Below are 26,782 nucleotides of genomic sequence, written 5' to 3'. Positions count from 1 at the left end.
ATAACTACAAGAAGTGCTCTTCGAAGGGGAATATTCTTTATGTGATGTCACACGATGACGGCCAATGTTTACCTTTGTTGTCTGCGGCGATGAATCCCAGGATGTTCTCGTGGCGCAGCATGACGGTCTGGTAGATCTCAGCCTCCCGGAACCAGGAGCGCTCCTCTCTGGATGAGAAGATCTTCACCGCCACGTCTCCTCCTCTCCAGCGGCCCCGCCATACCTCTCCGAAACGCCCCTTCCCTATGATCTCCTGCAGCACGATCGTCCTGGCTACCGTCCGCTGGACAAACAGAGGGAGGCCTGCACAGAGAGAGGACGGAGAGAACCGAGACATACGGGACACAGAGACAAGGCAAAAAAAGAGAGGAATATTCAGTCAGACAATGAATCACATTGCCTAATATCAACCACATTTCCCCCTATGGATCTTCTTTATCTATGGAAGACATCATTAAAGCTACAGTCACATTTATTGAGATAGATCAGACCCCTAGAGAGCCCCAGCTGTGCTGTACTGACCAGATCCTGATCCAGAGGTGGACATGTCATAGATGAGGTCCTGCAGGGTCTTGTCCTTGGCCATGTAGAGGTGGTCACAGGAGGGGTCCTCCACCTCCAGCCTCTGCCTGTGGCTGTAGGCCCTCTGGTGGTACTGGAACAGGAACACAGCCATGATTAGCAGCACACACAGCAGGCAGACGGGCCCTGCGACCACTGCCACCAGCTCCACTGGACCCCATGTACCATCAGGGCCAAAGCCGCCCCCCAGGCCCGGCCGCAAAGTCACTGAGAAAGAGGGAAGAGAGACAATGAGAATAAATACATAATTCACATGTAATCTACACTGAACAAAAATATTAAAAACGCAACACATTACAATTTCAAAGATTTTACGGAGTTACAGTTCATATAAAGAAATAATTTTAAATAAATTAACTAGGCCCTAATCTATTCATTTCACATGACTGGGAATACAGATAAGTATCTGTGACCAACAGATGCATAAACAAAAAGCTAGCAGTGTGGATCAGAAAACCAATCAGTATTTGTTGTGACCACCATTTACCTCACGCAGCGCAATACATCTCCTTCGTATAGAGTTTATCAGGCTGTTGATTGTGGCCTGTGAAATGTTGTCACACTCCGCTTCAATGGCAGTGCGAAGTTTCTGGACCACGATGTCGTACACATCGATCCAGAGCATCCCAAACAATGGATGACATGTCTGGTGATTATGCAGGCCATGGAAGAACTGGGACATGTTCAGCTTCCAGGAATTGTGTGCAGATCCTTGTGACATGGGGAGGTGATGGCGGCGGATGAATGGCAGGACAATGGCCCTCATGATCTCGTCACGGCATCTCTGTGCATTCAAATTGTCATCAATAAAATGCAATTGTGTTAGTTGTCCGCATCTTGTGCCTGCCCATACCATAACCCCTCCTCCACCATGGGGCACTCTGTTCACAACGTTGACGTCGGCAAAGTGCTCGCCCACACAACGCCATACAAGACCGTGTTGACAACGCAGATGAGCTTCCCTGAGACGGTTTCTGACAGTCTGTGTAGAAATTCTTTGGTTGTGCAAACTCACAGTTTTACAAACTGTCCGGGTGGCTGATCTCAGACCATCCCGCAGGTGAAGAAGCCGGATGTGGAGGTCCTGGGCTGGTGTGGTTACACGTGGTCTGCGGTTGTGAGGCCGGTTGGATAAACTGCCAAATTCTCTAAAACTACATTGTAGGCAGCTTATTCTCTGGCAACAGCTCTGGTGAACATTCCTGTAGTTAGCATGCCAATTGCCCACTCCCTCAAAACTTGGGACATCTGTGGCATTGTGTTGTGTAACAAAACTGCACATTGTACTGGGGAAATGTTATTGTCCCCAGCACAAGTTGCACCTGTGTAATGATCATGCTGTTTAGTCAGCTTATTGATATGCCACACCTGTCAGGTGGATGAATTAGATTGGCAAAGGAGAAATGCTCACTAACGGGGATGTAAACAAATTTGTGCACAACATTTTAGAGAAATAAGCTGTTTGTGCATATGGAACATTTTTGGGATCTTTTATTTCATTTCAGCTCATGAAACATGGGACCAACACTTTACATGTTGCATTTATATTTTTGTTCAGTATATATTTAATGAGTAAATATAACAACCCAAACGCAACTCTGAACTGTTTGAGACCCATGTCTTCTATGGCAGCAGATAGCCTGTGGAATGTGTGGAGCTCACCAGAGGGAACTTTGAGGTTGAGGCTGTTGCAGTAGTTAGTGTAGCAGCAGTGTGTGTTGAGGAGGCCCTCAGCACTCAGGCAGTAGAAGGGCTGGCCCGGGGGTACCAGCTTGTCCCGGGTGATGCAGATACGAATGTGCTGCTCTTGGCCGTCGATGAAGGACGTGGAGGCCATGCAGGCCCCATCCGTCTCACACTGGGAGCCAGTCTTCTGACACTGGGCCGTGGTGCAGTTACACCACAAAGCTGTAAACAGAGAGACAGGGAGTATTTCAATATTTTGTAATTGCTTATGAAGTTGTGTCCGACATTGACACATAAGTGACATTTTTTCACTTCTCCACTGTATGGGACATCAGTTCATATCCAGCAGAGGGCTCTCAAAGACAGCAGCAGTGCCACCAAGCATAGGACTATAGACAAACAGATTAACGGTGTGTTTATTACATTTTTCCTCCAAATGAAAAAACACCACGACAGCGTAACACCCCTACCCTACAGAGATGGTTCATAAAAAAAAAACAGTATATGAACTTATCAACTGTAAATCAAACTGCATGACATCTTCAAAAGACGCGTTCGGAGGCGGGCCACGAAACAATTGTGGACATTTTAAATGCCTCTGCAATTTATATTATTGGATGGAGGGGCCTCCCGAGTGGCGTAGCGGTCTAAGGCACTGCATTTCAGTGCTTGAGGCGTCACTACAGATCCGTGTTCGATCCCAGTCTCGATCACAACTGGCCGTGACCGGGTGTCCCATAGGGCAGTGCACAGTTGGCCCAGCGTCGTTTGGGTTAGGGGACGGTTTGGCCGGCAGGGGACTTTACCTGGCTCATCGCGTTCTTGCGGCAGACGGTTCCTGCAGGCGGACTTCGGTCATCAGTTGAACAGTGTTTCCTCCGACACATTGGTGCAGCTGGCGGGCGGGTGCTAAGGAGCGTGGCTTGGCGCCTCTCCCAAGCCCATTTGGGCAGGCCGCGTAAGAGTTCTATTTTTTTCTCCTTTTTTTTCCGGGTCCTCTAACAGCGTAAAAAAAAAGTATATACACACGCACCGAATATTGAGCTGCACCCACTTTTGCCCTCAGAACAGCCTCAATTCGTCAAGCCATGGTGACTCCAATGCTTCCCACAGTTGTCAAGTTGGCTGGATGTCATTTGGGTGGTGGACCATTCTTGATACACACATGAAAAACCCAACAGCAGTGCAGTTCTTGACACACTCAAAGCTACTACCATACCCCGTTCAAAAGTCACTCAAATCCTTTGTCTTGCCCTTTAACCCTCAATGACACACATACACAATCCATGTCTCAATTGTTTCAAGGCTTTAAAAATCGTTATTTAACCTGTCTCCTCCCCTTCATCTATACTGATTTAAAGTGGATTTAACAAGTGACATCAATAAGGGGTCATAGCTTTCACTTGGTCAGTTTAGGTAATGGATAAGGCAGGTGTTCGTAATGTTTTGTACACTCAGTGTATCTTGATTAGATAAGTATTCAACCCACGGAGTCCATATGTGTTTTTGGATAAGTCTAAGAGGTTTGCATACCTGGATAGTACATGATTTGCACATTATTATTTTTGTTAATTCTTCCAAGATCTGTCAAGTTGGTTGTTGATCATTGCTAGACAGCAATTTTCAAGATTTCTGTGAAATCTGTAACTAGGACCCTTAGGAACATTAAATGTAGTCTTGGTAAGCAACTCCAGTGTATATTTGGCCTTGTGATTTAGGCTTTTGTTCTGCTGAAAGGTGAATTTGTCTCCCGTTGGAAAGCAGACAGAACCAGGTTTTTCTCTAGGACTTTGCCTGTGCTTAGCTCTATCAGGCTACATTTCTTTTAATCCTAAATAACTCCCCAGTCCTTGTCGATGACGAGCATACCCATAACATGATGCAGCCACCACGCTTGAAAATACTGTATGAAGAGTGGTACTTGGTGACGTGTTGTGTATTCCCCAAACATAATGCTTTGTATTCAGGACAAAAAGTGAAATCCTTTGCCACATTTTTTTCCCAGTATTACTTTAGTGCCTAATTGCAAACAGGATGCATGTTTTGGAATAATTTCACCATGCTCAAAGGGATATTCAGTGCCAGCTTATTTTTTTACCCCTCTATCAATAGGTGCCCTTTGTGAGGTATTGGGCAACCTCCCTGGTCTTTGTTGTTGAACAACCATTATTGGCCACAGACTTACATTTTTACTCCCATACTTATTTAGGCTTGCCATTACAAAGGGGTTGAATACTTGACTCAAGCCATTTCAGTTTTGTAAAAAAAAATCTAAAAACAAAATTCCCTTTGACATTATGGGATAGTGTGTAGATCAGTCACAAAATCTCAATCCAATTTAAATTCAGGGTGTAACAACAAAATGTGGAAAAAGTCAAGAGATGTGTCAACTTGACTGGTACTGTATGTATGTATGTATGTATGTATGTATGTATGTATGTATGTATGTGTACAGTACCAGTCAAGTTGACACTCATTCAAGCGTTTTTCTTAATTTTTTACTATATTGTAGAATAATAGTGAAGACATCAAAACTATGAAACAACACATGGAACCATGTTGTAACCAAAGCAAATCAAATCAAAATATATATACCTGATAAAACAGATGGCACTGTGATACTTTACTCAGCAAACTGGATGCTATTTTGTAAATGACATCGCTGAAGTCAAGGATCGGTAGGATACTCAGTTTTACGAGGGTATGTTAAGGCATGAGTGAAGGAGGCTTTGTTGCGAAATAGGAAGCCAATTCTAGATTTAATTTTGGATTGCTTAAAGTGAGTCGAAGGAGAGGTTACAGTCTAACCAGAAACCTAGGAATTTGTAGTTGTCCACATATTCTAGGTCAGAACCATCCAGAGTAGTGATGCCAGTTGGGCGGGAGGGTGCGGGCAGCGATCGGTTGAAAAGCATGCACTTAGTTTTATTAGCATTTAAAAGCAGTTGGAGGCCACGGAAGGAGTGTTGTATGGCGTTGAAGCTCGTTTGGAGGTTTGTTAGCACAGTGTCCAAAGGGCCAGAAGTATACAGAATGGTGTCGTCTGTGTAGAGGTGGATCTGAGAATCACCTGCAGCATGAGCGACATCATTGATATATACAGAGAAGAGAGTCGGCCCGAGAATAGAAGCCTGTGGCACTCCCATAGAGACTGCCAGAGGTCCGGACAACATGCCCTCCAATTTGACACACTGAACTCTGTCTGAGAAGTAGTTAGTGAACCAGGCGAGGCAGTCATTTGAGAAACCAAGGCTGTTGAGTCTGCCGATGAGGATGTGGTGATTGACAGAGTCGAAAGCCTTGGCCAGGTCAATGAATACGGCTGCTCTTTTATCAATGGCAGTTATGATATCGTTTAGGACCTTGAGCGTGGTTGAGGTGTACCCATGACCTGCTCGGAAACCAGATTGCATAGTGCAGAAGGTACGGTGGGATTCAAAATGGTCGGTGATCTGTTTATTAACTTGGCTTTCGAAGATTTTAGAAAGGTTTATAACAGTTTGGGTCTAGAGTGTCTCCCCCTTTGAAGAGGAGGATGACCACGGCAGCTTTCCAATCTTTGGGAATCTCAGACGATACAAAAGAGGTTGAATAGGCTAGTAAATACAGGTTGCAACAATTGCGGCAGATAATTTTAGGAATAGAGGGTCCACATTGTCTAGCCCAGCTGATTTGTAGGGATCCAGATTTTGCAGTTTTTTCCAGAACATCAGCTGTCTTGATTTGGGTGAAGGAGAATGTTTTTGTGCTGGTCAAGGGCAGTCAAGTCTGGAGTGAAACAAGGGCTATATCTGTTCTTAGATGTACATTTTTTTATTTGGGGCATGCTTATTTAAGATGGAGGAAAGCGCTATTGAAGAGAAACCAGGCATCCTCTACTGACGGGATGAGGTCAATATCCTTCCAGGATACCCGGGCCAGGTCAATTAGAAAGGCCTGCTCGCTGAAGTGTTTTAGGGAGCGTTTGACAGTGATGAGGGGTGGTCGTTTGACTGCGGACCCAGGACGCACGCAGGCAATGAGGCAGTGATCACTGAGATCCTGATTGAAGACAGCAGAGGTGTATTTATAGGCCAGGTTGGTCAGGATGATATCTAAGAGGGTGCCCATGGTTACAGATTTAGGGTTGTACCTGGTAGGTTCCTTCATGATTGTGTTAGATTGAGGGCATCTAGCTTAGATTGTAGGACGGCCTGGGTGTTAAGCATGTCCAAGTTTAGGTGAAGAAAAACAATATATACAAGGGACGGGAGGAGACAATCAAAAAGATATCCCCACTGCAACACCATCTTGGATATGATGACAGCTTTGCACACTCTTAGCATTCTGTCAACCAGCTTCACCTAGAATGCTTTCCAATAGTCTTAAAGGACTTTCCACATATGCTGAGCACTTGTTGGCTGCTTTTCCTTCACTCTGCAGTACAACTCATCCCAAACCATCTCAATAGGGTTGAGGTCAGGTGATTGTGGAGGCCATGTCATCTGATGAAGCACTCAGTCACTCGCCTTCTTGGTCAAATAGCCCTTACACAGCCTGGAGGTGTGTTGGGTCAGTGTCCTGTTGAAAAACAAATTACAGTCTCACTAAGCGCAAACAAGATGGGATGGCGTATCGCTGCAGAATGCAAAATGACTGTAGTCCTAAGAGTAGGCTGCTATGGTTCTTTTGCTCCTGCATGCGTTGGAGCATGTGCAAAGGGGAGTTCCTTCCAGTAGATCACACCTGCAGAATTGTGTGGTCTGGTAGACCATACTCCTCCTGAATGCCATCAAGTCTCTGCTTGGCTGGGGTGGCGTGTCCGAAGTAGGTGACAACCTACAACCCTCTGACTCCAGGCCATCATGCACAACAAGTTGCAGAGTGTGTGCACTTCAACTGAGGTATGGCATCTCCACTAGCCGCATCCCTTTACCATGTTTGCACCACTGTCGTGTAGCACCAGTAGCACAGGCTCACCGTCAATAGCCCACACCTGTAACATCTAAAGGAAGAGGTTGCCGATGTATTTTCCTGTGTGGGATCTGGTCATGGCTTTGACATTAAGGACTACCTGGACTCTGTTTTAGTCCTGAAGTGAACAGTTAAACTCAGAGCTTCTGTGGACTCCAACCAGCAATCTGTTTTGAATGCCATACTGTCGCCATCATTTTCAAATGGACAGAACTTGTTTTAATCTTCTCCACTACCTTGCTATGTACTTGAAATCAGCTTTTCTGTGTGATAAAATATTTTTGACCTTAGAGTGCATCTGGGTTCTGCTTCAGTCAGCAGCCCACGAAATCAAACACCTTCAACCACATTGAATGATTGGACGTCTATGGCTATCATCTCCTTCACCTTTTTGTCATGTTTTTTTGCCCTAGGATCTGAAGGCCCCCCTATTTTCTGTGTTTTGTCAAATATTTGTAGCAGGGTGAGCTGCAGTGTTGCTGGGGAAGAAGTTATTCTCTGTGCATTTGTCCCTGTGCCTCTTCGTAGGCATCGTTGGGTCTCAGTTTCAGGTGAGCCCACAAATTACTTGTGTTCTTGGCGGTGTCGTGTTTCGAAGGACGCATGGCTCTAGACCTTCGCATCTCCAGGGACCGTACGGGAGCTGCAGCAATGGGACAAGACCGTAACTACCAATTGGAAATCATGAACTTGGGGAGAAAAAGGGGTAAAAAAAGTACAACTATTTTTCATTATTATTAACTTGTAGTTTTTACAAAATGAGGGCATTGCGATTTGCTTAGTCATTCAGTGTATTCCAAAATTGGATTAATAATACGTGTACACAGTATTAATGAAACATGATTTATGGAAGTGGATAATTAAATACAGTAGGCAAAATACTAAATACAGATAGATTGCTAGATATAATATAATACATCTAATTGATTAGGCAAGATTTGCATTTGTGCCCTAAAAAGGTTAGGAGATTCCAGCAAAACATTTACCTAGGCTCTGAAGAATGAGCTGCCTCATGCTAGCCAGCTGGACATCAACATACATGTACTTAGCTATGTTTTCATCAATTGCAGGGTTGCAGCCACTGATTTATGGTAGTTGTCACTTGAAAAAAAAAATTTGAAATCACAAAATTTGCTGCTGTCACAACGCTGCCTCTCGCCTTCAAGCATTGCCTGAGTGAACGGCATCAAGTACCTCTACACAACTAGCTAACTGGCTAGCACTCGTCATGGATATGGGGATGCCAAAACGTGAATTTGGACCAGTCTCTGGCCTGAGAAATTACAACCCATACATTAAAATGCAGCAATGAAGCGCTACTTTGTAACCTTCTGTGTTTTTTCAGTGTCTGAAAACATTTTTCGCAATGAGCACATAGAAACAAACCAGATTTTGCAGGTTGAGGTTTCTTAGCACGGCAATTGCTTTACACCCTACTATGACACTGCACGCAACAGTATACGGTCAGTACACATTTTTAGCACTTTATTGAGCTGGCAAGCTTATATTTACTTAGTTCACAGTAGGTCACTCTCCTCTCCGACTGGTGTAGTTACATTGGGTGTCCAGTCTTGCTGTAGCGCGCCACGGCAAGATAGGCGTATAGCCATGTAAAGAGTGCCAGCTCCCTCTTCAAGACATACTAATGAAATTGAACAATAAAAAAAGTCTAATTCTATAAAGAACAGCTTTTTTGAGCGTTTTCTTCACATTTTATATCGGTCCTTTCAGTGGATTAACCTAAACACTGATAAAGTATATCCTAAAAGGATAATATCAGCAGATAATAAATTGGTTGGGCTCCATTTGATTTGATAAGATTATATTTTGTACAATAAAAAACAGATGCATACAAACATACATCCACAACATCACCCCTGCCCAGACCGACCTGCTCACATCTCCAGTCTCAGCATCATTCTCAGCCACATGGTCTCAAACTGCACCATGTTGTTTCTCTCCGTTGCCCACGCATGTTCAACATTTGGACAATAAAGAAACTTTTAGATAAAGCACCAGACAACTTTCTAACTCCGCCCATGACTTTTGGACTTTATAACATTCCCAGAAGGCAAGGATTACAGGGTCATTGTTAATTTTACATTTAAGACATGACTCTGCCGTTGTGCTGTAGAATTAGTCTCGAGTAATAAATTATATAAATGAGTTTATACTGGATTAAGCATACATTTTCATTAACTGTAATTCCATTAGTTATGTTCGGGCTCTATTTTGAATGACAAGCAATTTTACAAATTCTTGCACTTGCAGACATCAACAGAAAGCTCAAAGACACCTTGGTCATATGATACTCTGAACCTACAGGCTCTATAAAAATGGTAAACACATGGGGGAAGTGAAGTTCAAAAGACAAAAGGTCTATTTGTTTAATGCTGACAGCTTGCTTTTAGTGGTTAGTGGTGCTCTACTGACAGTGTTACTTTAGTCAAAAATGGACTTTGCCCATACAATTTCATAATCCTTCATCTTGTGACATCATACTGGTCCTTTGTCTGGCAATTACATGGAATTTGACCAACCCAGACTGAGATTATTGGGGGTAGGGGAGTGAACCCAGGATGTAGTAGTGGGGGTGGGGCAGTATTTAAAAGGGGGAGCTCCTACATTTCGGGGAGATTGCTGTCAATTGTGGAGGTTTGGGATTAGCCCCAACCTAGAGGAGATGGTAGGGGGAATTAAGGGCAGAGAAGGGGGAGGCGTTTGAGGGGTGGCACAGTAGCATTCAATGTTTTTTTTAATCCCCAGCAGCAATTACTGTTATTTGGGGGGTAGGCTTTGGTGGGTTTATGGGAAGAAGGGGATGGGGTTGTAGTAGTAGTTTGTACAGAGGACGGGGTTGTGGCTGTCATTAAACTCAGTCTAGACAGTGACTGCCTAAGTAACATTTTGAATAATTGAAATGTATTGGGGCACCGAGGCTAACATGGTGAGAAAGGATCCATGAGCATGAACAAGTGAAGTTCATAGGAGCATGTCAAATTGGATGTCAAACGAAAGCTAAGATCCTATAATTTCTCAAAATCAAAAGGCATATTTTGGAAAGTATTCAGACCCCTTGACTTTGTTATGTTACAGCCCTATTCGAAAATAGTCCCCCCCCCCTAAATCTCAAGTATTCAGACTAGAGGTCGATTGATTAATCGGAATGGCCAATTAATTAGGGACGATTTCAAGATTTCATAACAATCGGAAATCTGTATTTTTGGGCGCCGATTTTGCAGATTATTATTATTATTTTAAATCAAATGTATTTATATAGCCCTTCGTACATCAGCTGATATCTCAAAGTGCTGTACAGAAACCCAGCCTAAAACCCCAAACAGCAAGCAATGCAGGTGTAAAAGCACCTTTATTTAATCTTTATTTAACTAGGCAAATCAGTTAAGAACACATTCTTATTTTCAATGACGGCCTAGGCTTGAGGCAGAACGACAGATTTTTACCTTGTCAGCTCGGGGGATCTAATCTTGCAACCTTACAGTTAACGAGTCCAACGCTCTAACCACCTGCCTCACGAGGAGCCTGCCTGTTACGCGAATGCAGTAAGCCAAGTTAAGTTGCTAGCTAGCATTACATTTATAAAAAACAATCAATCGACTGTCGTTGCTCCAATGTGTACTTAACCATAAACATCAATGCCTTTCTTAAAATCAATACACAAGTATATATTTTTAAACCTGCATATTTAGCTAAAAGAAATCCAGGTTAGCAGGCAATATTAACCAGGTGAAATTGTGTCACTTTTCTTGCGTTCATTGCACGGAGTCAGGGTATATGCAACAGTTTGGGCCGCCTGGCTCTTTGCGAACTAATTTGCCAGAATTTTACGTAATTATGACATAACATTGAAGGTTGTGCAATGTAACAAGAATATTTAGACTCATGGATGCCACCCGTTAGATAAAATACGGAACGGAATAAACGTTTTGTTTTCGAGGTGATAGTTTGACCTAAGGCTCGTATTTATGTGTGTTTATTATAGTTAAGTCTATGATTTGATAGCGCAGTATGAGGGGTGGTAGGCAGCAGCAGGCTCGTAATAGTCAAAGGTATATGGTTTAGAGAGATAGTCAACGCGTTATAATTCCTGTAATAACTTGCGGCTGAACTTGAAAGGGCTTCCTTCGTTATTTTACCGTTCATGTCTTCCATAGAGAATGTCTTGATCTACTTCAGATAAGGTCTGTGTTTCGTGCTAAACCGCCTCGGCGTTTTGATACCCGTGTAAATCTCAATAGGATAAGGTAACGTTTGTCAAAATATTTTCATAAATCCACTATACAATTTTTTAAAAATGTTTATCTTCGCTTATATTTAGCCAATATTGATCAGAGTTACCTTGTCCTATGGATATCTACACAGTTATAAAATTGGCAAGGTGGTGAAAACCTACACGAAACACAGACCTTATTTTAAGTGAATCTAAAAATACCCTATGGAATAAATTAATGAAGGAACCGCTTTTCAGATTTTGGCTTATGAACTGAAATAAAATATCTTATCTCTCTCAAATTTAGTTTACATACCTGTTAGTGAGCATCCACCTGACAGGTGTGGCATATCAAGAAGCTGATTAAACAGCATGACCATTACACAGGTGCACCTTGTGCTGGAGACAATAAAAGGCCACTATGTGCAGTTTTGTCACACAACAAAATAGGTAAAAAGGTAGTCCTTGTGCATAGAGGGGCTGCAGTTGCTCCCGGGTCTGCGGACCCACATCCACAGTGAGAAAAACATTTGTGCCTCCCCCCATGTTTTAGAGTTAATTTTGTGCAATTTTATACATTTTGCCATGGGGTGGAGAGAAACGTTTGCCCCCCCGGCCAGGAATTCGACAATGATAACAAGTTTAGATAGTTTGGGAGTTAGCAGGCTGCTAAACTAACTCCCAACATTTTTGACATGGGCTAATTGAGAAAAACTGCTGATGCACGACCCCATTTAAAAAAATTGCACCTTGTGTATTCTACTATTCTAAACTTGCAACAATAAGTTGAGACCCCAAAAAGCTGAATATGCTTAATGTTGATAGAAGCCTAATTGAAAGTGTAACCAGAACCCTGAAAATATAAGGCTTCAAAAACATGAATAGCTAAAGTAGTGAGAAATGAGAGGTGATTATGACTTGCTGTAGGTAGTGTAGTTAAGTGCTGATACTCTAGACGAGGAGGGAGGAAAGAGCACCAGGCCAGGCGCAGCACCTGAAGAAGACACCCAGACGCCACCACGCAGAAAACACTCTACTCACCCTATCCTCCCCGACTATCCCACTCAAATCGATACAGAGGAAGTGTGTGTGTGTGTGCGCTTGTGCACATGCTCCTGTTATTGTATCTGTGCTCTCAGTCTTCTGATTCTAGTTGGCTTTCTAAACATAGGTTCAGTGATCTCAGATAAGCAGGCAGTGTGTTCCTCGCATGGTACTTCGTCCGTGGGGAGGCATGTTAACATTCATGTGATGGAATGGCCATTTGCCATGTTCGGTCAGTGTTTGGTTGAAGAATGATTGGGAAGCAAGAGGGAAAACTGCAAGCCTGAGAAACTCCAGCATCAGAAAACATGATAATTTGATCGGTGAGAAGAACATGTAGGTTATGCTGGAACAAAATATGTTTCCATGTCAACATACTTTGATCAAGCAAGGCCAGAGCAAGGTCTGTTCAAAAGAGTTCCCATTTATTTTAAACATATAGTAAAACCAGATACATAATAGGCAGGCAGCCCAAACTTGTGAGTACTTGATTTGATTTTCCCCCCTGGTTATAGTGCCCATGGGAGACTGGCCTCTGAGTATCTGAGCCTTGACACAGGAGTCCTTGGAGACAGGATGCAGCGTGTCAATTTGAGACGGAGAAAAAAAACATTGAAAATCAATGAGCAACTATAGAAGAGTAGATAATGCAATTGATAGAAATGAGATAATAGGGGAAAACAGACCTCTTAACTTACTAAATGACTCATTTGGTAAAATATATGCATTTGTAAAATGCTTTCAGCATTAGCCTCTCTCAATGTAATTACATGCCTGTTTTGTAGAACCCATGAACTGCGCTAAATCTTACTACACAGTCCAGCTCATCCTCAGTCTAAAATACTTCTCCATTTCCACGTATCACAAACCCAGGGAACGAGAGCTGGTCACTCTCCCTGTAACCTCTTCTTTAAACATCTCAATCATACCGTTTCACAAACAATTCCCCGTTTGTCTTTAAGCTTGTTTACTCTGATGCTCTATCAACAAGGATTTACATGCCGAGTTGTAAAGGCCAGGGATTTTTCATATTTTCAAAAGAGCCCTGAAGTGAAGGAACCTTCTCACCCCTCAACCTTGATACAAGGTACAGCTGTGGTTTAGAGTTTCCCCTAGGCTTGAGTGGTTAAGCAAAGTCATTTGGGGACTTTTACTCGGTGTGGTATAGATATAATGGTATAGATATTAACACACATATGCCTGTTTGGGTCTGTCAGTTACAGCTACTAGGCTGTGAGAGTATAGGGACTATTCACATCTATGTCGGGGGGGCGATCCAAATCATCTTGAGTAACATAATTGAGTTTCACAAAAAGTTTTTAATACTTCAGAATGATTTGAACATGAAGTGTGAAAATGCTAATATACAGTTGAAGCCGGAAGTTTACATACGCCTAAGCCAAATACATTTCAACTCAGTTCACAATTCTTGACATTTAATCCTAGTAAAAATTACCTTTCTTAGGATCACCACAATATTTTAAGAATGTGAAATGTCAAAATAATAGAGAGAATTATTTATTTCAGCTTTTATTTATTTCATCACATCCCCAATGGGTCAGAAGTTTACATACACTCAAATAGTATTTGGTAGCATTGCCTTGAAATTGTTTAACTTGGTTCAAACATTTTGGGTAGCCTTCCACAAGCTTCCCACAATAAGTTGGGTGAATTTTGGCCCATTCCTCCTGACAGAGCTGCTGCAACCCAGTCAGGTTTGTTGGCCTCCTTGCTTGCACACACTTTCAGTTCTGCCCACACATTTTCTATGGGATTGACGTCAGGGCTTGGTGATGGCCACTCCAATACCTTGACTTTGTTGTCCTTAAGCCATTTTGCCACAACTTTGGAAGTATGCTTGGAGTCATTGTCCATTTGGAATACCCATTTGCAACCAAGCTTTAACTTCCTGACTGATGTCTTGAGATGTTCTTTCAATATATCCACATTATTTTCCTGAATACATGATATCATCTTTTTTGTGAAGTGCACCAATCCCTCCTGCTGCAAAGCACCCTCACAACATGATGCTGCCACCCCCGTGCTTCACGGTTGGGATGGTGTTCTTTGGCTTGCAAGCCTCCCCCTTTTTCTTCCAAACATAACGATGGTTATTATGGCCAAACAGTTCTATTTTTGTTTCATCAGACCAGAGGACATCTTTCCAAAAAGTATGATCTTTGTCCCCAGGTACAGATGCAAACCATAGTCTGGCTTTTTTATGGCAGGTTTGGAACATTGGCTTCTTTCTTGCTGAGCGGCCTTCCAGGTTATGTCAATATAAGACTGGTTTTACTGTGGATATAGATACTTTTGTACCCGTTTCCTCCAGAATCTTCACAAGGTCCTTAGCTGTTGTTCTGGGATTGATTTGCACTTTTCACACCAAAGTACGTTCATCTCTAGGAGACAGAACGCGTTTCCTTCCTGAGCGGTATGACGGCTGTGTGGTCCCATGGTGTTTATACTTGCATACTATTGTTTGTACAGGCGTTTGGAAATTGTTCCCAAAGAAGAACCAGATGTGTTGAGGTCTATAATTTTTTTTCTGGGGTCATGGCTGATTTCTTTTGATTTTCCCATGATGTCAAGCAAAGAGGCACTGAGTGAAGGTAGTCCTTGAAATACATCCACAGGTACACCTCCAATTGAATCAAATTATGTCAATTAGCCTTTAATGACTCCAACCTAAGTGTATGTAAACTTTCGACTTCAACTGTAGGCACCATATAGGTGCATTCTATTTGTGCCAAAAATAAGTTAGCATTTGAAACACTGGTCAGGTAAACAAAACCAAAGCATGGGTTGCTGTCATACCTTATCCATAGATTTCTTACAGGGTAAGGAAACCAATATTTGATTTTGTAATTTGGGTGAACCAATTTACAGTCAGAACCTGGTACTATCAAGATGTAGAATGGGACATAAACCTAACAACTTCAATCACTAATCTGATGAGGGAACCCCCCCCCAAAGAAAAACCACACACAATTCACTGAGAATGCATTACATAGGATGAAGAAACGATACTCAGACACCACTCCATACTAATTGTTAAACATAGAAAACTAGCACTGGAGGGGATGGCTGGCATTTTACTGGCTCCTAACCAACTTTGCTATTTTGTTAGTTAAAAAAGAAGTTGTAACTCATTTTGTACACAATGTTGCTGCTACCTTCTCTTATGACCAAAAAGCTGGACATCAGAACAGCGATTACTCACCTCGAACTGGATTAAGATTTTTCTTTAAATGAGTCCAACGCGAAGGATATACTGCTTCCCGGAGACCAGGCCCTCATCCCAGTCATTCGAATTAAGAAAATACATACGGGGGCGGAGGTCTGGGTGACTTGCGAGAATTTGTTGGGAGTGAGTAAACCACCACTACACTCGGTATTATTGGCCAACGTGCAATCGTTGGAAAACAAACTGGACGATCTACTGTAATATCTTATGTTTCACTGAGACTTGGCTGAACGACGACACGGATTATATAGAGCTGGCTGGTTCCTCTGTTTTTCGGCAGGACAGAGCAGCTACGTCTGGTAAGACGAGGGGCGTCTCTATACCTGCTGGTGTGCGATATCTACTATTAAAGAAATCTCCAGGTATTGCTCTTCTCAGTATTGCTCAGAGCTGTAGACCACACTATCTATATTATTCGTAGCCATCTATTTACCACCACAAACCGATGCGGGCACTAAGGCCGCACTCAATGAGCTGTATAAGGCCATAAGCAAACAAGAAAATGCTCATCCAGAAGCATTTGGCCGGGGATTTTAATGCAGGCAAATTTAAATCTGTTTTACCTAATTTCTACCAGCATGTCACATGTGCAACCAGAGGAAAAAACCTTTAGACCACCTTCACGCCACACACAGAAATGCATACAAAGCTCTCACTCACCCTCCATTTGGTAAATCTGACCATAATTTTATTCTCCTGATTCCTGCTTACAAGCAAAAACTAAAGCATGAAGTACCATTGACTCGCTCAATACAGAAGTGGTCAGATGACACGGATGCTAAGCTACAGGACTGTTTTGCTAGCACAGACCTGAATATGTTCCTGGATTCATCCAATGGCATTGAGGATTATACCACCTAAGTCACCGGCTTCATCAATAAGTGCATCAACGACGTCCTCCCATTTCCCAACCAGAAGCCATGGATTACAGCGAACATCCGCACCGAATCTAAAGGCTAGAGCTGCCGCTTTCAAGGAGCGGGACACTAATCCGGACGCTTATAAGAAATCCCGCTATGCCCTCAGACGAACCATCAAACAGACAAAGCATCAATACAGGACTAAGATGAAATCCTACTACACCGGCTCTTGACACTCATTGGATGTGGAAGGATTGAAAACTATTATGGACTACAAAGGGAAACCCAGCCATGAGCTGCCCAGTGACGGGAGCCTACCAGACAAGCTAAATGCCTTTTATGCTCGCTTTGAGGCAAGAAACACTGCATGAGAGCACCAGCTGTTCCAGACGACTATGTGATCACGCTCTCCATAGCCGATGTGAGCAAGACCTTTAAACTAGGGATGCACCGATATGACATTTTTGGTCGATACGATAGTTCTCACACACACACACACACACAGCGGTCTAAGGCACTGCATCTCAGTGCAAGAGGCGTCACTACAGTCCCTGGTTTGAATCCAGGTTGTATCACTTCCGGCAGTGATTGAGAGTCCCATAGGGCGGTGCACAATTGGCCCAGCATCGTCTGGGTTTGGCCGGAGTAGGCCGTCATTGTAAATAAGAATTTGTTCTTAACTGACTTTACTGGTTAAATAAAGGTTACACACACAAAAAAGTTATTATGCATGTCCCCATTACCAGTAAAACATCAAAACCCATTTTTCACTTACTTGCTGTTTCATTGTTCATTTGTTCAGTCCTTTCATTCTCAACAAGGATTTCATCATACATGTCAAGCAGTGAAGTTTCAGCTGTCTGTCTGTCCGTGGCCCCTCTTCCTCGGTGCGCACTGTCACTGTGTCCGTTTCTATCTTGTCCAGCTGCGTATGTAACATTTCACGTAAACCCTGTTTCTTGTCTGCATCGAAGTAGCGGCCCTTGTACCTAGCATTGAGCATGGTGGCGACACAGTAGAGGGTTAGAGAGAATGCCACCAAATCGCTAGTTCACAGCCTCGAGTACTTTTGTAAGTTAACCCCACGGTCTGTGTCAGCAGTTTTGTTGAGCACACATTTCAATGCCATGGCAGAGGGTATCACGTCTTCTGCAGACGCAGTTGTTCGAATAAGGAGTATGTTCATGTTTCCAAGTTTAAAACATGTTCTCAAATGCAATTGAAAATGGAAGCAGTGGTATGAGAACCAGCACATTCTTGAGCATGCAATTACAGCTTTCCTCAGTACAAAATCCTTGTCGAACCACTGTGCTGTCACACTCAGCATGCTCATGGGGTTGACGTCGCTGGCCCAAATGTCAGTCGCGAAGCTAATAGCAGCGACACCCATAGCAAGAAGCTCATGGATGTGATTCAACAATACTGTGTAACTCTAGTAGGGAAACGTGAAAAATAGCACCGACTTGGTAGTGTGTACCGGTGCTCAAACAGTCGACGAAAGCCAACATCATCCACGACAGAGAACGGTTGATGGCGCCAAAGAACATGGCTGACTTTTTACTTTCTCTCGAACCAATTGTGCAATTTTGTTAGTTTTTTTGTGTAACTTATTATGCACATAATGTTGCTGCTACCGACTCTTATGACCCAAAATAACTTCTGGACATGAGAACAGCGATTACTCACCGCGGACTGGAAGAAACATTTTCCTTTAACTTCTTGGTGACAAGATAGCGTGGATAAATAAGGTGCCCAGAGTAAACTGCCTGCTACTCTGTCCCAGATGCGAATATATGCATATTATTAGTAGTATTGGATAGGAAACACTCTGAAGTTTCTAAAACTGTTTGAATGATGTCTGTGAGTATAACAGACCTCATATGGCAGGCAAAAACCTGAGAAAAATCCAACCAGGAAGTGGGACATTGAGGTTTGTCATTTTTCAACTCTTTGTCATTCCAATATACAGTGTAAATGGGGTCATATTGCACTTCCTAAGGCTTCCACTAGATGTCAACAGTCTTTAGAACAGAGTACACCACCTCAGTCATCGGCTTCATCAGTAAATGCATCGACAACGTCTTCCCCACAGTGACTGTACGTACATATCCCGACCAGAAGCCATGGATTACAGGCAAAATCCACATCGAGCTAAAGGCTGGAGCTGCTGCTGTCAAAGAGCGGAACACTTATCCAGATGCTTATAAGAAATCCCCCTATGCCCTCAGGCGAACCATCAAACAAGCAAAGCGTCAATACAGGATTAAGACTGAATCCTACTACACAGACGAGCGTCAGAGCCGGATGTGGCAGGGCCTGAAAACTACTACGGATTACAAAAGGGAAATTCAGACGCAAGCTGCCCATTGACGCGAGCCTACCAGACAAGCTAAATGCCTTTTATGCTCGCTTCGAGGCAAGCAACACTGAAACATGTACGAGAGCACCAGCTGTTCTGGATGACTGAGTGATAATGCTCTCGGTAGCCGATGTGAACAAAAGCTTTAAACATGTCAACATTCACAAAGCCGCTGGGCCAGACTGATTACCAGGATGTGTACTCAAAGCATGCGCAAACCTACTGGCAAGTGTCTTCACTTGACATTTTCAACCTCTCCCTGACCTAGTCTGTATACCTACATGTTTCAAACAGACCACAATAGTCCCTGTGCCCAAGGAAGTGAAGGTAACCTGCCTAAATGATCACGCCCCGTGGCACTCACGTCGGTAGCCATGAAGTGCTTTGAAAGGCTGGTCATGGCTCACATCAACAGCATCCTCCCGGACACCCTAGACCCACACCAATTCGCATACCGCCCCAACAGATCCACAGATGACGCAATCTCAATCGCACGCCACACTGCCCTTTCTCACCTGGACAAAAGAAACGCCTTTGTGAGAATGCTGTTCATTGACTACAGCTCAGCGTGCAACACCATAGTGCCCATGAAGCTCATCACTAACCTAAGGACTCTGGGACAAAACACCTCCCTCTGCAACTGGATCCTGGATTTCCTGATGGGCCGCCCCCAGGTGGTAAGAGTAGGCAACAACACGTCTGCCACGCTGATCCCTAACACTGAGGTCCCTCAGGGGTGTATACTTAGTCCCCTCCTGTAGTCCCTGTTCACCCACGACTGTGTGGCCAAGCACGACTCCAACACCCTCAGTGGTAGGCCTGATCACCGACGAAACTGCCTATAGGGAGGTGGTCAGAGAACTGGCAGTGTGGTGCCAGGACAACAACCTCTCCCTCAATGTGAGTCAGAGAAAGGAGACGATCGTGGACTACAGGAAAATGCAGGCTGAACAGGCCCCCATTAACATTGACATGGCTGTATTGGAGTGGGTCGAGAGTTTCAAGTTCTTTGGTGTCCACATCACCAAACTACCATGGTCCAAACATACCAAGACAGTCGTGAAGAGGGCACAACAAAACCTTTTCCCCCTCAGGAGACTGAAAAGATTTGGCATGGTGGTAGGCAACAACACATCTGCCACGCTGATCCTAAACACTGAGGCCCCTCAGGGGTGCATGATTAGTGGCCAAGCACGATTCCAACACCATTAAGTTTGCTGACAACAGAACAGTGGTAGGCCTGATCAACAACGATGAGACAGTCTATAGGGAGGTAGTCCGAGACCTGGCAGTGTGGTGCCAGGACAACAACCTCTATCTCAACGTGACAAGACAAAGGAGCTGATTGTGGACTATAGGAAAAGGAGGGCCGAACAGGTCCCCATTAACATCGACAGGGCTGTAGTGGAGCGGGTTCCTTGGTGTCCACATCAACAAAATATCATGGTCCAAACACACCAAGAAAATCGTGAAGAGGGCACGACAACACATTTTCCCCCCCAGGAGACTGAAAAGATTTGGCATGGGTCCTCAGATCCTCAAAAAGAGGATAGTGCGTATGGCCAGTACATCACTGGGGCCATGTTTCCTGACATCCAGGACCATATACTAGGCGGTGTCAGAGGAATTACTCAAAATAATTATCAACGACTCCAGTCACCAAAGTCATGGACTGCACGGAAAGCGGTACCAGAGCACCAAGTCTAGGACCAAAAGGCTCCTTAACAGCTTCTACTCCCAAGTCATAAGACTGCTGAACAACTAATCAAATGGCCACCGGATTATTTACATTGAATCTCCCCCTTTTGTTTTTTTTACACTGCTGCTACTCGCTGTTTATTATCTATGCATAGTCATTTTACCTCAATTAACCTGTACCCCTGCACATTGACTAGGCACCGATACCCCCTGTATATAGCCTCGTTATAGTTATGTACATTTCTTGTGTTACCTTGTGATTGATTCGATTTTTAAACTTTATTTGATACTGTATACTCGTTGTTGGTTTGGGATTGAAATGGGATGTGCGGGGGTTTGCGAGTGGCTTTTTACTATTTCTTTGGAATCCTCATGTCTTACTTACAAACCAGGTTGTGACAAAACCATGTGTAGAGTTGAAAATGCAATGGAAACCAATTAAACTTGAATTGTTTTTATTATTGCGGGAACAGCCTTTAATCCACAACAAGTCAAGTTGATAGAAGCACATCTTTCCGATTTAAAAAAAATATTTGCATGAAAATCTGTCACTAATATATTTTTATATATTTGGGGGGGTCCAAATCAGAGGTTTTGTACTGTATTTATTGAATATTATATGAATCATATAATATATGGCCAATGATGGAGCAATCAATTATCTTAATTTCTCAGAGATTAAATTATATTTCAACAAAACAATGCTGCAGGAATACTAATATTATCTGCTTCTAACTAGAGAAAGTATTTCTGAACAATCTAAGATGGTGGGTTTCGAAATCCTGTTTTTTGTGCTTTTTGAGGTGGAACAACCCTTGGGCCATAGTGATGTTAAAAGCAGGTGTTTGGTGTGTTACTGAAGTCAAGCACAGTACAGGTATTGTTTGGTGACAGGGCTGTGTGAAGGGAGTGGGGGAGGGGGAAAGAGGAAGGGTAGAGAGAAGGAGAAAAGAGGCAAACTGAACATTGTCTTGTACATTGTTATGTGATGTAGCCTAACAGGCACGCTGTGATGTTTATGATGTCACTGGGTTATGATGTTGTGGTATTTCAATTGTCTGTCATAATTAAAACTACCAAATGTAGTGTTGTGCCATTCAGGTCACTTTGTCATAATCATGTTAATTACCAGATTTTCAGTCACAGTTATGCAAACTATTTATTGTTCAAGTTTTTTCAGTATAATGTCATAATGAGTTAAGTTCAAACTCAACACACACCTTTTTTTTCGTCAACGCAAATCTTCCTAAACTCAACAGATAGAAGGCGGATGTGAGTACGGCAGCTGCGGCCCCTCATGAGTTAAGATTTTTTGTGGCCCCCACCCCATTCAAAGTTGCCTAAAGTCACAAAACTGGAGAACAGCAATCAAATAGGCCTACAGAAACAGGACTTAAAGGTTGAAACAGGCTCAAACTTTCACAATGAGTCAGTTGCAAAGAAAAGCTGTGATTTTTTATTCAGGCTTTTAACACCATTCAGTCTGGCAGATTAGATAACAAGCTGGAAAATCACCATTATCCAACTTTTTGGGCTTAAAAAAAAACACAAAAAAACATGGATACAACAGAGCCCCCTGCTGTGCCCAGATTAAATGTAAAAGGACTGTATACATGCAATCTGTGTTTGATAAGACAACGCTAAAGACAAGCACCCAACCACAGTAGAGCCAAACCATATCATCCATGTTATTCAAACATGAGTGCACAATTAGGGGGTTTATCAGGAGGGACACTGTTTATAGACCTTGAAAAGCACTAAAGGCCAGGGAGAGGAGGAACTGAGGCTGTGTTCTGTTTGCTCATTGTTGAACAGTTCGTTGAGTGAGTGAAAAAGGCAGCTTCTTGCTGCATTACAGTTGTATCAGTCCTCCATTGATCTGCTCCATCAGATGAGGTTCATGTTCACTGGGGCTGCATGTTCATGCAGAGGGTGGGGGTGTAGCAGCAGTAGACCTGCCCCTGGGTAGCCTACAAGATGGAGGTCGCCTCTTTCTGCCTAACTTCATCCCTGCCCTAATTTCTGACACAAAAGCACCCAGACTTCAACTGAATGAGGTGCATGAACCCACTCTCTCACGTTCTGCTGCTGGCCCTGACAACCTCTAAGGTTCAACTGTCAGATTCACATAACATCGCTCTCCATCTCTGACACACACACTGCCCTGACTACTGTAAGGTACGTCCCTCAACTTCTGTTTAACATCTAATTTCCTCCTTTATAAATTAAATATTGTATCCAATAAGGATAGCTACAGTGTAAGCCATAGTGTATTCAGGCTGATGGGTAGAACACCACACAATGGCTCATTTTGCAATGTACAGCAGCTCTTGAAAGCTAAATAGGTCAGCCTCAGTCCCTCCTTGTGTTGTAGTTTCAGCAAAAGATTATTGAGAGCTTCACTTTAAAAACCACTCATTATCGTGTGTGCAGAGCATAGTCTACACACTATCAGAAACTGTTAAAAAGCAGATAAGCACATTTGTTCTCACTGAAAATGATGAAAAAACAAACTCACATTTAGGAATAAGGATATCATACCTGTATGAATCTGAGCCTGAAGCTGATATGTAATATTATGTGGTCGTTTATTATAAATAAAACCAATATTTCCATATTAGCTTTTGAAAATACAGCAACTGCCTTCATTTAACTTTGATCAGATGACTCAAACTGCTGCTATTTGATTATTGTGTTGGGTGTCAAGGAATGGTGGAAGATCCTTGGTAGATAGCTAACCTTGACTGTTCTTACCAAATCCAAAAAATGTGCTCTCTGAGATGTTAATTTACTAACGTGATCGTAGCTGACAATTAGCTACTAGCTGGCCAGAGACTTAGCTGGCGTTGTGATATTCTCAAGTAGATAGCTAGTTATGATGTATCTTTAAACAACGCAGTGAAGAAGGGTATGTAGCTGCTTCTCTTAATTTATTTCTGCTCTATTTAAACAATGAACTACCAGTAAAAAATAAAAATAAATAAAAATCAGGTCTAATTTGCGAACTCGGCTTGCTTGATACCAAATAACGTTACGTGCGCCATGTTGTTGTGCCAAGCGATGTCAGCCCCAGTCGCACAAACCAAGTAAATAAATACCCACAGGCGTAAAAAAAAGCATTATACTCACCATCATAACTTCTGAATAAGCCCAGGACGAGAAGCGTTAACAATATTTGTTTCTTAGCCATGATCGTTATATTCCCATTGCATTGCATTAATATGTTTGGTGGTGTGGTATTGACAGCAGTGCGAGACACAACCAACGATTTAAATATACATCATTGGACACACAGCTCCAGCCAGCCAGCAGACAGACGCCTTAAAGGGGTGTGGTGAATTTAAAGGAGAGGAATGGCTAACTAGCTGTTATTTTGAAGTAGGGCGATAAAATAAACTAGATAAGATTAGAAAGCACAATGTAACGTCTGGTCAAGGCTTAAAATATAAACTTTAAATTCAAATAATGTAATATGATAATGTGCTTTTATACCCAGGGGGTTTAAATATTGAATAGGCCTTTAACATCGTATGTACCACCCACATATAATATAATATTTTTAAAATGTAACTTGGCAAGTCAGCTAAGAACAAATTCTTATTTACAAAACTGCCTTGTTCAGGGGTAGAATTTTTACCTTGTCAGCTCAGGGATTAAATCAGGCAACCTTTCAGTTACTGGACCAGTGCTCTAACCACTAGTAAACCACCCCAGTAAAGCTGCCCCAATAAGAATATCCATACCACTGCCCCCACTTTATCAGACTATGCTACTGAACTTCTGAAAAATAAACAGTGTGTATGCATTGAAATTGACACCATACATCTAAAAAGGAGGACACAGAAATCAACTCCATCTTTTTGAGAGAGCCGTGTCCCTCCCTCCTAGACACCGAAATGTGCCTTTAGGCTGGACACAGTACAGTAATCCCTCCATTGTCATTGTATTGTGTTACATTGTAGAGGCATCAGAGTTACCTAATACTGTCTTTCCGCTCAGCTCCACCTTGGATTGATTCATTTGTCCACAGTAGAAGAGGGTGTGGTCCTGCTCATGTATGTCACATATAGAGGGAGCTAGTTTGATCCAGTTTATTGTATCTCTTCTCTCTCTCTCTCTCTCTCTCTCTCTCTCTCTCTCTTCTCTCTCTCTCTCTCTCGCTCTCTCTCTCTCTCTCTTGCTCTCTCTTGCTCTCTCTCTCTCTCTCTCTCTCTCTCTCTCTCTCTGCTCTTCTCTCTCTCTCTCTCTCTCTCTCTCTTGCTCTCTCTCTCTCTCTCTCTCTCTTGCTCTCTCTTGCTCTCTCTCTCTCTCTCTCTTGCTCTCTCTCTCTCTCTCTCTCTCTCTCTCTCTCTCACACACACACACATTGTGCTGAACACATTCAAGAATAGTTTTGTACATCATAGTAAGTATCCAGTATTATTTAATGCAGTCATAAGGAACAGCCCACAGGGCACAGATGTTAATTCAACATCTATTCCATGTTGATTCAACGTAATTGAATTGAAATTACGTTAAAACAACATTGATTCAAACCGTGTGTACCAGTGGGAGTGTAGTGTTCAAAGCAATGCAACTCTGTCTTGCTACAGCACATGTATACTCCCAACATTTCCCCTGGAACCGATAATACAACACGAGTTGATTTAATTACTCATGATTACCATCTAGATACCGAATCCAGTGAAGCACTCATGATCTCTCTCTCTTTCGTAAAAATAAATAAATAGAAGCTCTTTTTTCCTCTGTAACACTCCATTTGTCCAGCATTCAAATAACTAAAAGAGCAGACATTTACCCGAAATAAACTTTGTAATATCTTTGGTTACATAAATTAAAGTCATGCATATTATACGAACTATAGCCTAATTCCATTTGTAAGTATTTGCATAAAGGTTGAACTCCTTTGAATTAGCTCCAGACCATAATCTAGTGTCCTCTACCTTTATAGGGGGATTGGTCTGTACATTATGGCAATGCCTAATCCCCCTAAATCTAAAGAAATACTCTGCCCTTGGCCCCCAGTCAACCCCCACCACGCCCTAGGTTGCCAGACTGACCAGACAGGCGGAGGCTTTGAAGGGGTATTATCTCTCTGAAGTTCACTGACTCCCACACATACAGATATTTACAACCATACCCCGACAGGCCTACACATAGTTTACACAGAGAGAAGTGTAGAGAGGAAACACTGCCTTCAACCATATACTGACATACTGTAAGACACATTATCTGATGGATAGGAGTGTGGGACACAAATGCATTATTTTGGGGGGATCAAAATGTGGATTAAGGTGAAGTATAATCCAAAGAACCAATGTCTTTTTTTTTGCATTAGTATTATTTTGTTGTATAATTCTTGTAAGTGTGACCAATAAGTCATGTCAAATACATTTCCATTTTGATAAGCTTAGCTAGAGCTCATTAGTTTTGCCTATTACACTCTGATCTTAAAAGTAGCATTTTTAAATCGATGCCGTCTTGTAGTTTCATTCACTTATTGTACTTTGATCATTTTACCTTGATTGTAGTATTTCCAGTCAGACTGCGTCGACAGTCTTGAGTAAAGCCGTGAGGAATGAAAAAAGAGAAACAAGGTCGCCCTCGGGTGGCAGATTTGAGGTAAAGTGTAGCCCAAGTGAAGTCTGTCAAGTCCTTTTTACACCTGAAAATAGCAGGTGCCAACTTTGCACTGTTGCATGCTTGTATCTGGCTCATACATCATTCAAATGTAAAAAAAAAAAAAATGTAATAAAATGTACCTAGGATGGCATGGCCCATTATACCTTTGACTTCATGTCAGAGGATTACTATTTTAAAATTAGACTCAGCGATATGACGTAGATTGAGAAAGTAAACAGCATAGTGGGTCAATTTCCGCATCAACTAAGAGCGTTGAAGACTTGATTTACAAAACTCAGTCCTGACTCCTAAATCTTAAAATGGCCTCAGCCCTCCATTTTAGGTCCACGGTAAACAGCACAGAATCAAATGACATCATAAACAGGCATCTTTCACAATGGTTTATTTACACAATAAAGTCACCAACACACACATATATAAATGTATGTATGTATGTATGTATATATATATATATACATACATACATACATACATACATT

General features: G+C 42.6%; 1 protein-coding gene across 3 annotated transcripts in view; it reads right to left on the bottom strand.

Moving 5' to 3' along the window:
* The window catches only part of LOC115139854 (activin receptor type-1B-like), a 31,416-nt gene extending 7,461 nt beyond the window's left edge, over window positions 1-23,955 (bottom strand). Inside the window, exons 1-5 of one of the 3 annotated variants that reach the window (XM_065001599.1) lie at window positions 23,790-23,869; window positions 17,379-17,592; window positions 2,245-2,490; window positions 523-789; window positions 73-303 (exon numbers count right to left, since the gene is read on the bottom strand). In XM_065001599.1, coding sequence (XP_064857671.1) covers window positions 73-303; window positions 523-789; window positions 2,245-2,490; window positions 17,379-17,439 — 805 coding nt within the window. In that variant the 5' untranslated portion in view covers window positions 17,440-17,592; window positions 23,790-23,869. Of the gene's footprint in view, window positions 1-72; window positions 304-522; window positions 790-2,244; window positions 2,491-9,112; window positions 9,202-17,378; window positions 17,593-23,789 lie in introns of those variants that run through there. The other 2 variants (XM_029677684.2, XM_029677703.2) reach the window with 2 other exon arrangements.
* Between the last annotated feature and the right edge of the window lie 2,827 nt (window positions 23,956-26,782).

This window comes from Oncorhynchus nerka, linkage group LG2, assembly GCF_034236695.1.
Source record: "Oncorhynchus nerka isolate Pitt River linkage group LG2, Oner_Uvic_2.0, whole genome shotgun sequence".
NCBI lineage: Eukaryota > Metazoa > Chordata > Actinopteri > Salmoniformes > Salmonidae > Oncorhynchus > Oncorhynchus nerka.
The sequence above is the reverse complement of the archived record's forward strand: the minus strand, read 5'-3'. Positions and strand labels throughout refer to the sequence as shown.